The 13,412-nt window shown below is 44.8% G+C and overlaps 1 protein-coding gene across 4 annotated transcripts in view; it reads right to left on the reverse strand.

The window, feature by feature from the left end:
* Positions 1 to 13,412, reverse strand: part of RIPOR3 (RIPOR family member 3) — a 153,103-nt gene that overhangs the window by 45,571 nt on the left and 94,120 nt on the right. For all 4 annotated transcript variants that reach the window (XM_048498871.1, XM_048498872.1, XM_048498873.1 and 1 more), the window contains 3 exons: positions 8,873 to 9,022; positions 5,402 to 5,465; positions 3,012 to 3,055 (listed from right to left, as the gene is read on the reverse strand). In XM_048498871.1, the coding sequence (XP_048354828.1) occupies positions 3,012 to 3,055; positions 5,402 to 5,465; positions 8,873 to 9,022 (258 nt within the window). The remainder of the gene's footprint in view (positions 1 to 3,011; positions 3,056 to 5,401; positions 5,466 to 8,872; positions 9,023 to 13,412) is intronic.

The following is a 13,412-nucleotide window of genomic DNA, read 5'->3' on the forward strand; positions in this document are numbered from 1 at the left end:
CCTTATGAAAGAATGCTCCATGGGCCTTTGTCACCACGTCCGATGACCCTGTTGGCAGGCTGCCTCATCTTTCTTTCTCAAGGCTTCCAACATCATACCAGAACTATGCCAGTCCACAGACAGTACATTCATCCTAAAACTGCAGAGTTCCCTTACACAATTGTTGCTTCACTACCACATGAGGAGTCAGCTAAAGATGTACAACTATCCTGTGTTTCTTTTTTAAAAATGCATTTATAATTTTGTCAGTTGTTCTGTTTCTCTTCCTCTTCCCTTACTAGGTGCTGTTCATATGCTATTTTTCCCCTTTTTAAATGGCTTTGTAATTCTATGTGCACTTTGTATGCCTGTTATATATGCTGGTTCCAAATGTGTACAGCAAACAGTAAGAAAGTTACAACATATGCAAAAAAAAAAGTTTAGAAATGCTCATTTTTGATGGAAAACATTCAGCATGTAGCAAGCACAAAGGCCAGGGCCTTTTAGGCCATTTATGCACTTAAATAGGTCTGTCCCAAGCAGTGAAATGCATATTCCCCTTTCAAGGTCAGAGCCTTGGTTGTGCACACGTTTTCCCCCCTCCTGAACTCACTTCACCGCAGATCAGAGAAGTCCTGTGGCTTCCAGAACCTCCCAAAGTGCAACTTTCCCTTTCTCTTCACTGTGAAAGTGAAGATCATTTGTGTGTTAAACTCTCTTTGGCTTTGCTCACCCTTCTTGACTTCCCCTGCCCACCCAGAAGCACTCTCACTCTCAACCCAAAGAGCAGCCTGAAGGGGATTTTTGCTTGTTTTCAAAGGGAAAAAAGCAGCTGGGAAAGGAAGTGGCAAGCAAGGAAAATGGCAGCTGAGGAAGCTTTGCAACACAAGAATCCCAGGGTTGAGCTGAAAACTGAAGGAAACACCCACTGTGAAGAAAAGAGCCACGGGGTAAGCACTGCATGCATAATAGGCCATAGTCTTCATCACAGTTAGTTCCTGCCTTGCAACAAAGCAGAACAAACACTGGTATTCAGTACTAGATCACAATCAAGGAGAAATTCAGACTCATTGCTTTTGAAATGCCCTCCCCATTGAGGTCTACCTGGTGTTGGGCATTTTGGGTGGCAGATTAAACTCTGAGTTCCCCACCTGCAGGCAGGTCAAGGCTTATTCGGCAGCATTCTGCCACCACAGTCCCCTGCAGATGCGAACCAGGATTCAGCTTGCTGAGGGAGCTTAACATGACTGAAGTCCAAGGTACCAGCCACAACCAAGATGTGTATAATCCTTGGTAAAGTGATTAGAGTATGGGACGAAATCTGGGAGAGCCAGTCTCAGATCCCTCTGCTGCCATGCGAGCTTGCTAGGTGACCTTGGGTCAGTCACATAATCTCAGGCAGATTCCGCATGGGCCAAAAACAGCAGAGTGAAAATGGTCCTCCCTTCTTGACTTTTTGATTTCTTAAAGTATGGAAAATGCATATAGTGAAGTCAGTAAGAGAAGTCAGGGTTCATGATAAGGTGATTTCCAAAGTTTCTCAGTTTCACTTTTTGTACATATATTTGTGTTCATAATTAAAATGTAGTCTTGCAAGATTTTTTCAAGATATGTCTGTCCACTATTGTGCATATTTGTGATACATAAACTCAGTATTAATCACCATGGACTCATTATTAATAATTATTAATAGAACCCAATATCTAGGAATGGTGTTCAGAGCAGCCCGTTATTCATCCAGTATGACTGGCTTGCGTCAACAGCATTTCCTAGCACATTTATTGACACACTGTCTTTCCACCTGTGCAGTACAGTTGAAGCACAGTTAACCCTCTTTATAGGGTTAAGAAGAGGAAGAAGAAGAGGAAGAGGAAGAAGAGGAAGAGGAAGAGGAAGAAGAAGAAGAGAAAAGAAGAAGAAGAAGAAGAAGAAGAAGAAGAAGAAGAAGAAGAAGAAGAAGAAGAAGAAGAAGAAGAAGAAGAAGAAGAAGAAGAAGAAGAAGAAGAAGAAGAAGAAGAAGAAGAAGAAGAAGAAGAAGAAGAGGAGGACGAGGACGAGGAGGACGAGGAGGACGAGGAGGACGAGGACGAGGACGAGGACGAGGACAAGGAGGAGTTTGAATTTATATCCCCCCTTTCTCTCCTGCAGGAGACTCAAAGGGGCTTGCAATCTCCTTGCCCTTCCCCCCTCACAACAAACACCCTGTGAGGTAGGTGGGGCTGAGAGAGCTCCGAGAAGCTGTGACTAGCCCAAGGTCACCCAGCTGGCGTGTGTGGGAGTGCACAGGCTAATCTGAATTCCCCAGATAAGCCTCCACAGCTCAGGCGGCAGAGCAGGGAATCAAACCCGGTTCCTCCAGATTAGATACACGAGCTTTTAACCTCCTACGCCACTGCTGAGGATAAAATGGAGGAGAATAATATAAGCTGCTTTGGGGAGAAAGACTGGGCACAAATGAAGCACATAAACAAACCTATTCAGCTTTGGATGGCTACCTCATTTACTTGTCTGGTTGAGTTCACTCTGTCAGCATCAAGCTGCCTTATACTGAATCAACTGTCAAAATCATTTACTCTGGCGGGCAGTGGCTCTGTAGGGTCTCAATCAGAGGTCTTTCACATTACATAATATCTTGGGGGTTTTTTTTAATTGGAGATGTCGGGGATTGAACCTGGGGCATTATGCCTGCAGTGCAGATGATCTACAGCCCCTAGCTGAAACACAGAAAAGATTCTTAATCATTATATTCCAGCGGGGAGCAAACTGGGTCTCTAGAGCTTATTTAGCACAGAGCATAATTCAGTCCAGAATACGTGGTTACATTTGATCGTTCTCAAATTGGGTCTGCAGAAGGGATGAATTTCCCAGCCATGTAATATGCTAGCTGTTATACTCAAATAAGCCTCAGCCACGGTCCCACCCTTAAGAGGCACAGAAAGCTCGTTCATTATTCCGAAAGCTAACCCTGTTTTCATAGTAATCCCGCGTTTGCATTTTGCAAGATGAAGAACCAGGACTGCGACATACCGTACCTCGTATTGATCTCCTGGGCAGAGACGCGCATAACCCACCAGCCCTGGGAACAATACAAAACAAAAGAGGAATTTGTAACATTCCTGGGCTCCAGGAAAGGAAACCATTAACATAAATAGTTGGAGGTCTCAGAAGAAAGAGTTATGTTTACCATCCTGGCAAGCAAGCTCCATACAACAGATTTAGAGCCAAACGACACCCTTGTGTTGGGGAGGGGTTGGAGGGGGCTGGGTTCCCTGCGGCCACATAACAACTGGGGAACTGCTATTAAAAAAAAATAAAGCAGTGCCCATTTGGGGCAGAATACTTTCATAGGGGGAGGAAGGGATCCAGCTTCTCTCCAGCTGTGTTCTGAGCTAAAACAGAACTGGAAGAGGGGAGTTATTTCCTTGATTTTATTATTCCACGTAGAGTATTCTTTACCCCTGGAGGAGCAAAAGCAGGAAAATCACCACCACCACCTGAGTGCTGTTCTCACATGGGAAAATGGCTTGCAGCAGGATTCCTTCCTCTCCACAGTTTTATTTTTTAAATGACCATCCCTCACAGAAGCTGTGATGTTAGGGGTGCCAACTTCCAGGGGGCAGCTGGAGATCCCTTGGGATTACAATGACCTTCAAGCAACAGAGATGAGTTCACCTGAAGAAAATAGCTGCTTTGGACTCTACAGTATGCCAATGATGTCCCTCCACTCCCCAAACTCTGCTCTCGTTTGCTCTACCCCAAAATCTACAGGTGTGTCCCAACCCACAGCTGGGAACCCTATGTCAGGGTTGTCCAACTCTGGCGCTTCAGATGTTCATGGACTACAATTCCCATCAGCCCCTACTGGCATGGCCAACTGGTTGCGTTCAATTAGGGGAGGAGGGCAGGTCAAGAATGCCAAACCCTTCCCTTGCCATTGCTCTTCTCAAAATCATCTCCCAAATCTGTTTTTCTCCTTTCCACTATAACTGCTTTGCTCATCTCATCTCAGCTAAGCCTTCTGAAGGTACCACCCTGCAAAAAAGTTCAGGTCAACAGAAGCCCATGCAGCAGAGAGTGTGGCCCCCACCACAACAGAGAGTGTGGCCCCCACCAGGTAGAACAGCCAGCCTGATGAGGTCATGAAGGCTTCCATGCTACTATCAATGCCACAGAATGTCAAAACAGAACCGTTCAGGAGGGTATATTTTATGCAGGGTTGCAGTTTTGACATCTGTGGACTGGTTTCTGTGGTATTATCACGTTTCAATTTTTGTTATCCACCTTGCGTCTCTGAAAAAGATAGAGATACAAGTGACGTACCTGTGTACATAAAGGGGAAAAATATATGAGGGCTCTTATTTTTTCCCTTTGCATAATAAAAGAGCAACTGGGGCAATGTTGAAATGAAAAACAGCTGGCACAGGAAGTCATTAGCACCTCCACCAGCCTTCTCTTTTCCTGTTTTGAGCCTCCAGAAGCACCTACTTTTTAAAAATGAAAAGTTGGAACGTTGCATGCATTGGTATTCCATGCATAGCTTCACTCTCATTTGGTGGCCTCAGGCAAGACACACCCCTGGCCTGCAATATACATAAACAGTGAATGTTATTACGTGAGAGACAGCTGGAACCACCAAAGAAGAGGACACCTCTGACCAGGTGTAGTTTTCATGTTCTATTAATTCTGGGTTATTGTAATGGTGTGTTAGGATATTTCGGAGTTTCAAAGTACCCCAAGAGATGCAGTAATAGCCTCACAGTTTGAGAGGTGTGTGTGTGTTGCCATCCAAAATCACTTATAGATTCATACCACTGAGGCGAACAAGAAACAGGGAAGATGCACCATAACATGTAGAAAGGGAGAAAAGAGGAATATGAAAATCACTATGCTCTATTCCATATAAAGATATTAGTACTGCCGGTTGAGGTGCAGCGGTTGAGAAAACTATATGTTTCCACATTAGAATATAGCCCCGAACGAATATGAGAATTATCATTCATTTTTATGTGCTGCCTTTGTCAAAACCATTATTCTGTGAATGACTGAACATGGTACTTTGATTCCATTTATAGTTCATTGAATGAAATATATTTTTCCTTTCAAACTGATGGGCAGAGTGGGGGGGAGCAGGATTAGGTAGGCACTAGGATCCTGGCGGTGCACTCTACACCAAAGAAGATCTGGCATATTTTGTCCTGTGGCGGAGGAATATAGAATCTACTAACATCCTTATGTGGAATAGAGTATACCATTCATCAGCTGTGATCTCATCAGCCAAAGTTGTTATAGATCACTTTCACAACCCTCTTTTACGTGCTTTGCGAACACAACAGCCCTGTGCTCTTGGAGCCAACATTTCCAGCACATTCTTTACAACCATCCTTCCACACTTCCAATTTTCTTAAGAAAAAGCTCCATTTACCTTTCATCTTTAAATGAAATTCTCCCAAGTGTACTTCAAGTGTCCCCTCAATCAGACACATATCCTAAAAGAAAAATATGCAGGACTGACATGGAGCATGCTGGGGTATAAAGTGTCCAGCATGCACTGGTGGATTCCCTATGAACATAAGCCACCAGTACGCAGTTCACTGGGGATGGCGCAACAGTATGGTATAGCCTGAGCTTGCCATATCTTGGCACGCAAGCAGGGTTGGTACTTGGAAGGGGGACCACCAAGGAACACCACAGAGGAAAGCAATGGCAAACTACCACAGCTTCTCACTTGTCTTGAAACCCCTTACTGGGGGGGGGGTCACCATAAGTCAGTTGTAAGCTCTGTAATTAGCAATTCATAATGCTGTAAACATGGAAGAGGAAAATGCAGGCAGAATACAGGTGTCCAACATGTGGATCACCAGTCAGATCCAGCGAGGTGTGGCCCGCCTGAGATTTTTAGCAAAAAAAAAAAAATTGGAGCTGTTTGGGTTCAATTCCACTACAATGACATCATTAAACTCGGGCATTATAAAGAATTACTGGCAAGCATCCGCCTTAACAGCATGTATCTGTTTCAAGACTGAGCTGAAAGCAAACTGTGCTTGCCAAGATGATACACAATTCATGGTCAGTAGCACCTTTTACAGACCAACAAAATTTCACTTTCATGAGTCAAAGCTGCCCCTGTCAGATCCAAATAGGAAGAAAGCTCCATCCTCCCTCATATCCAGGCCAGTTTTGTTTTTCTGACTCACAAAAGTTTATAACCTGGAAAGTTCTGTTGGTCTGTAAGATGCTACTGGACTCTAATTTTGTTCTGCTACTGGACAAGCACCCCAATCCAAAGGGGTGAGCGAATGGGTCAGTGGAGCCTGTAAAAGCTCATACCGGTGCGTTTGCCCACCCCACTGGTGCATCTGGCAAATGCACCAGTGTGGCGGGCAAACTGCAAGACAGGTGGGTGGACCTTATCAAGCGGACCTTGATAAATTAGGTGAGTGGGCTCAGAAATGGCAAATGCAGTTCAATGTAGCAAAATGTAAAGTGATGCACATAGGGGCAAAAAATCCAAACTTCACATACACGCTACAGGGGTCAGTGCTATCAGTCACAGACCAGGAAAGGGATTTAGGTGTCTTAGTTGATAGTTCCATGGGAATGTCAAATCAATGCATGGCAGCTGTGAAAAAGGCAAACTCTATGCTGGGGATCATTAGAAAAGGAATTGATAATAAAACTGCAAAGATTGTCATGCCCTTATATAAAGCAGTGGTGCGACCGCACTTGGAGTACTGTGTCCAGTTCTGGTCGCCGCATCTCAAAAAGGATATTGAGGAGATAGAAAAAGTGCAGAGAAGGGCAACAAGGATGATTGAGGGACTGGAGCACCTTCCCTATGAGGAGAGGCTGCAGCGTTTGGGACTCTTTAGTTTGGAGAGGAGACGTCTGAGGGGGGATTTGATTGAAGTCTATAAAATTATGCATGGGGTAGAAAATGTTGACAGAGAGAAATTTTTCTCTCTGTCTCACAATACTAGAACCAGGGGGCATTCATTGAAAATGCTGGGGGGGGAAGAATTAGGACTAATAAAAGGAAACACTTCTTCACGCAACGTGTGATTGGTGTTTGGAATATACCACCGAGGGGGGGATGGTGATGGTACTATTGGATAGCTTTAAAAGGGGCTTGGACAGATTTATGGAGGAGAAGTCGATTTATGGCTACCAATCTTGATCCTCTTTGATCTGAGATTGCAAATGCCTTAACAGACCAGGTGATCGGGAGCAACAGCCGCAGAAGGCCATTGCGTTCACATCCTACATGTGAGCTCCCAAAGGCACCTGGTGGGCCACTGCGAGTAGCAGAGAGCTGGACTAGATGGACTTTGGTCTGATCCAGTTGGCTTGTTCTTATGTTCTTATGTTCTTATGGGTGCCACGGACCTTGGTAGCACCCAACCTGGAAGGGAGGCTGTAATTCCAAGCTGTATCAATATCCAGGAGGATGCCAGTGCTTTGGGGTGTTCCAGGGGCGTTCCTGGGGGCCGAGTCAATGTTAGATTCCACTCGGGCCTTGCTGCCAGGAATGTGGTACCCAGGGCCTTGGAGTTTCGCCACCCTTTTGGTGGCGTAACTCCATTTAGCCCTATGGAGGGCTGTTTGGCAACAGAGCTTTTTTCATTTTCCCAGCCTCTCCACACCAATGGAAACCCCTGTAGAGGTGGTAGAGCTGCGTGTCCCCGGCTGCCTCACGCTTTGGATGGGCTGCCCCATAGCTACCCACATGTTTCTTCAAGAGGACCCTTGGTATTTTAGAGATGAATATATTATGTATATCCTGAAATTTCTGGCTATGCAGCCAAACACTGGGAAATGTTTGGGTCCACCTGGCTCTGTCAAATACACTCTCTTTTATGAAACTGCTAAACTTGCATTTGGGGTCAAAACTGAGACGTGCCCTGACAGACTATACCCCACAGTCCTCAAGAAGATTTCTGCCTTTTAGATAGCAACATTCTAATTGGCTTGATCAAAGCTGATCCGTGACTAAGAATAACATTTGACTAAACTGTTTTTGGACTGCTTGTTATTTTACTACAAGAAAACCCATATTTTTACATAGCTGACAGGCTATAAACTTCACTTTTGTTGTCAATCAAAAATTCATGCAGCCAGCAAATTCAAGCAAGCACAGAATACTGATAAGGTGGCTTGCTGTTGAAAAAAACTTGGACACCCCTGATCCTCAGTATGTGAGGACACTCATTTTTCTGGAAGTAGTAAAGGAATTTCAAATCCTTCTGCAGGAAACCAGTGCAAGTGAAATATGCATACATTTCATATCACTGTATTATTCAAAGCCAGGAATGAATTTAATATTTATCCAGCAAGCAGATTCCCCAGAAGTTTCAGGGGCAGCCATGTTTGACTGCAGCAGAACAGCTAGAGTGGAGCTGGCAGCTAGATTGGAGTCAAAGCTTAGACTCTCAAAGAAGATCAAGACAAAGAACAGTTTGGATTTATACCCCCCCCCCTTTCTCTCCTGTAGGAGACTCAAAGAGGTTTACATTCTCCTTTCCCTCCCCCCCCCCCTTCCCACAAACACCCTGTGAGATGGGCAGGGCTGAGAGAGCTCTGTAGAGCTGTGACTCGGCTAAGGTCATCCAGCTGGCGTGTATTGGAGCGCACAAGCTAATTTGGTTCACCAAATAAGCCTCCACAGCTCAAGTGGCAGAGCAGGGAAGTAAACCCGGTTCTCCTGATTAGAGTGCACCTGCTCTTAACCACTACACCACACTGGCTCAAAAGCTCACACCCTGAAAATCTTGTTGGGTCTCTTTGGTGCTACTGGACTTGAATCTAGCAGATCCCACAGGGGCATCTGCTATCAGCCAATTCTAAGCTAATACAATATTTTTCATTGAAAAGTCTTCAATGGCAAAAGCAATCCTACCTCTGTACATTCCTGGAGGTTCTTGTAGAGTTCTACTAGGCTTTCCCTGGATGCTTTAGTGGAAGGGGACAAGGAAAAAGCATGTTTCATATTCAAAGCACCATCTCGTAGTCTGCACTGGATGCTGTAAGCTTCATACAGTTCTTCTACCTTAAATGAACAGAGAAAACAGGTAAAAGAAGAAGAGCTTGGATTAATACCCCACTTTTCTCAACAGTAAGGCGTCTCAAAGTAGATTACAGTCTTCCCACAAGAGGCACCTTGTGAAGTAGAGGCAGGGCTGAGAGAGTTCTGAAGAACTGTGAGTAGCCCAAGGTCAGCCAGCAGGCTTCATGTGTATCTGAAGAACTGTGAGTAGCCCAAGGTCAGCCAGCAGGCTTCATGTGTATGAGAAGGGAAACAACTTCAGCCCACTGCTCCTGTAGAGAAGTGGTGAATCAAACCAGATTGGAGTCCCCCTGCTCTTAACCACACCACCATGCTGGTACAACAACAGTACTCATTCGAGGCAAATCCCATGGATACCCAATGACATACTTAAGCACGTTCTTAGTTCTACACCACTATAATTGCATAGTAGCTTATCGTTCATTATAACATTGATTGCATAACCTTTCAGTATTCTCTTACAGTAGTTAATGGATTCCAATTCATATTAGATTTAAATTTTCTGAAAATGTCAACAGGTCCAGCTTTTTCACACCGTTTCCCTTCCTTACTACAGCTCCTGCTCCAAGCAGCTTTTGTACCAGTAGGACCAATGATCCCCAGCACAGCTTTTTGAGGTGCTCTGTTCTGGCCCTTCCTTCTTTTTTTCCCCTGAGGAAAATCTGGCTGGATCCTATCCATGCACCACAACACCAGCATCAATGGTCGAGTTAGGCACTTACTAACCAATGGGACTGTGAAGTACTTATTTGGTTGGATTACATCTATTTACACTAGATGAAGAAGCCAAAAAAAATCTATTTCTTTTGAACCAAATCTATAAAGCCACTCACATGAAACACACACTTCTCTTAGGGCAGCACCACAAGTTATGATTGCCACACAGAACACCAGCAGTGTTATCTGAAGCAAAATTTGTCAAATATGGTTATAATCCATCTGGGAAATTGATTAAGGTAGTGAGCCTCAAACCATAAACCTCGTTGATACAGAACATTTATTGCGAACCAAAGCCAACATGCATATAGGATCATATGAAGCTTGATTACATCAAATCAGACTCTTGGGGCCTTCTAGCTCAAAGTTGTCTATACCAGTGGTCTTCAGCGGCGAAGCTCCCAGGGGGAGGGGGGGCACGACACACCAGGTGCACGAATTTGGGTCATGTGGAAGGCCTGTTCTCCAGTCTGCTCGGTTTCCTAAAGGGAGTGGGAGTGGAAGCCACCGGTGGTGACATATTAAAAGCTTTGTGAGATGGCGCACCGGGTGCACTCTGGCCCAGCTACGTCTCTGGTGGTCTTAACCAGAGGTGGGATCCAGCAGGTTCTCACCAGTTCCCAAGAGTGGGTTACTAATTGGGTCTGCTTTTCCGTTAGAAATTCCATTAGGTCCAAAAATCATAAAGTCCTGTTGTTTCCTATGTGGCTGATTAGCGAAGGTAGAAAACGGGATAATTCTTCCTGTTGGGCTGTTTAAAACATGTTTTAGAAATATGGTAAAGTTCCTTGTTTAAGGAAAGTATCCTTCTTTTGATTTCTAGAAACAAAATTAACTATTTGAAAGTATTAAGTATTTGACAGGCAGTCAGTTAGAAGAGAAGTAGTTGTTTCTGTTGGCAGTAGACAATAGGACTTGCTATAATTAGTTTAAATTATGGACAGAAAGATACCAGCTGGAAATTAGGAACTTTTATTTACAGTAAGAGTTTTTTACAGTAACAGAGAAATTATTAATGCCCTGCCCCCGGAATGCCCGCCCTCGCTATGAGTTGCCCCGCCCAAACTGCTATCAATACGCCACGCTTCACCGCCTAGTTTGAATCCCACCACCATGGGAACCTGTTACTAAAATGTTTGGATCCCACCACTGGTGTTCACCACATACATCAGGATACTTGGATGGGTTTTGAGACATTTTTGTTATTGACTTTCAGAAGAACCAGCTGTTTAGAAAACAATGGCATCACCCGCTTGCCTTTCTTTGCATGTACACTGAAAGGAACAATATATCTGTCCCATGTCATGATTTCTCACTATGGTGGTTTCCTATGCCCTGATCTTCTAGATTTCTGCACATGGGCCTTAGATTCAACACTGGTGAGATCATAACTCTAACTCCCTGCTTCCTATCACATGATTCTGATGTCATGTGACTTCATGTCACTTAGTTACAGTTGAGTGGGTCCCAGATCTGGAAAGATTGAGAACCATTGGTCTACACCAATATGAACACGCCTTCAAGGTTTTAATCAGAAGTCTCACTTTGTTCTCTGGACCAAAATCATTTTAAATGGAGGTGTTACACATGGAAAATTGGATGGTACGCATGCAAAACACTCACTCTGAGCTACAACTCTCAACCATGTGTCCACCCCATTTTTATGGTGGTGTCAGGCCTGACAGTTGGGGATAGCGGACATTTGCAAAGGGAACTGTGTAGCTTTCTTCTCTGCAGGTGTCCGGTTATCACACTCTCCTTTGCCTGCGGCCTTGGGAGCCCAGAAAAGCTGTTCTTATCATGTGTGAAATGTTCCCAGCCCTGTAGCGCTTTGTAGTAGGAAAAGAGTGAACTGTTTGGTGACAAGGGGCCGGGAAGTTCAGGGGGATATAGGCTAGTACAGGGGTTGGGAAACCGCGGCTCTTCCACCACTGTTCTGCGGCTCCATGAGCCGAGCCGCCGGCCGGATCCTTGTCCGCCCTGCAGGCAGCAGGGGCCTGGAGCAAGATCCCCTACGCACAGGCAGGCTAAGGGCTGGGTCGTGGACTTTTTTTTTTTTTTTTTTTTTTTTTTTTAGCCCTCGCCTCACCCCCTGGCTGGTTGCAGGGCTGGCGCCTCTCTCAGGGCGGCCGGCCAAGCCGAGCCGGGCCGACCCCATCTTCGCCAGCAGCCTGCTGGGGACAAGCTTGGTGAGCGGGCGGGGCAGAGTGAAATGCGAGCGAGGGGTTGAGGAGGGGGTGAGCCAAATGGCTCTTTGAGGGGAAAAGGTTCTCGACCCCTGGGCTAGTAGTTTGTGGGGTTTCCCCAGAATCGTCTTTGCTGATGTTTACCTTTCGCTTCAAAATAAAGACTTCAGAGCAAATCTACAGTTTCTATTATTTTTGGACAGGTGGGACATTTCCACATGATTCACTTGATAACTTCCAAATCAACAGGGAAGACACGCAACCTAGAGTTTGCTTCTGTATCCTGCCAGAATGAGAGCCTAAAGAACAACAGGAACCAGCCCTGAATCACACAAGAACCCTTTGAATGGTTGGGTGGGTGGGTGGATGCAAAGACAATATTTTGCCTAAGCATTGTAATAGATTGCCTACACCTAGAGCCTGCACCATATGCAAAGTCCAGTTTCTCTTGCAGAGAGGTGGCCGTGCTAAGGAGGGGTTACATGGAAGTTGTGTTCACTGTAAAATTTTATATATATATATAAGACCATCATTAGCAACGCTGCCAGCAAGAAACAACTGTACCATTGTAACACGCAGCCTTTTAACACAGTTTGCCCTGGTCTTAAAGCCAAGAAAATTCGTACACTGTTAATGAAAGCTTGCTCCCAATTCATGCCAACAAAAACTGCTTCCTTTCCTATATGTTGTTCTGGAAAACAAACATACCCATACTTTGGTTGCTATGAAAGTCATATTTTCAAGCTCCAATTAGTATGCTGGGTCCCATCTAGAAAAGAGTTCAGCACTTCTGAGCTTCACTGATTTCAGGCACAGAACTGCTTTGGCCCCGTGGGGTTCTAAGCAGAAATCCATTTATAAGTGTGTCTAGCCTCTGCTGTGCAGAATGGGACACAGAAAAGGACAGAAACCCACCTCTATAGAAAAAGCACCTTTGTGCTATTTTAATAGGCACTTTCTCAGAGCAACAATGCAGCTTGTACAGCCCAAAACATTCATTGTTAGAACAGTTTTGCTGATATTTTGTCATTTTTATTTGTGTAACTCACTTCTTGCGCAGCCTATATATTTTTAAATGAAATAGCCATGTTTTCTATAGGTTCATCAAGCTAAAGGTGACAACCAGTCAGAGAGTGGAAACATGGTATGGGAGGCAGCACTGATATGTCCTGATTGTACCCGGAAGTAACAATGAGTAGCTCTAGGAATGACAAAGAACCCATAGAGTTTCTGGCGATTTCTAGAGCTACCCATTTGTCCCTTCCAGACAGCACCCAGAAGCTAAGTCCCCCTTCTTGTGATGCCCATGGAGGTTTTTTAATTTTTAATTTAGCCCCTACCACCACTCCAAGCAGTGGTAGGCAACAGGAATTTGGATCAGGTGATCCCTCAACTGGGCGTTCAGCAGTTGTGGATTTTTAAGAAACCACAACTCATATCCAGCATTCAATAAAGACTGGCTGCCCCAT

The sequence above is a fragment of the Sphaerodactylus townsendi genome, linkage group LG05 (assembly GCF_021028975.2).
Source record: "Sphaerodactylus townsendi isolate TG3544 linkage group LG05, MPM_Stown_v2.3, whole genome shotgun sequence".
Lineage (NCBI taxonomy): Eukaryota > Metazoa > Chordata > Lepidosauria > Squamata > Sphaerodactylidae > Sphaerodactylus > Sphaerodactylus townsendi.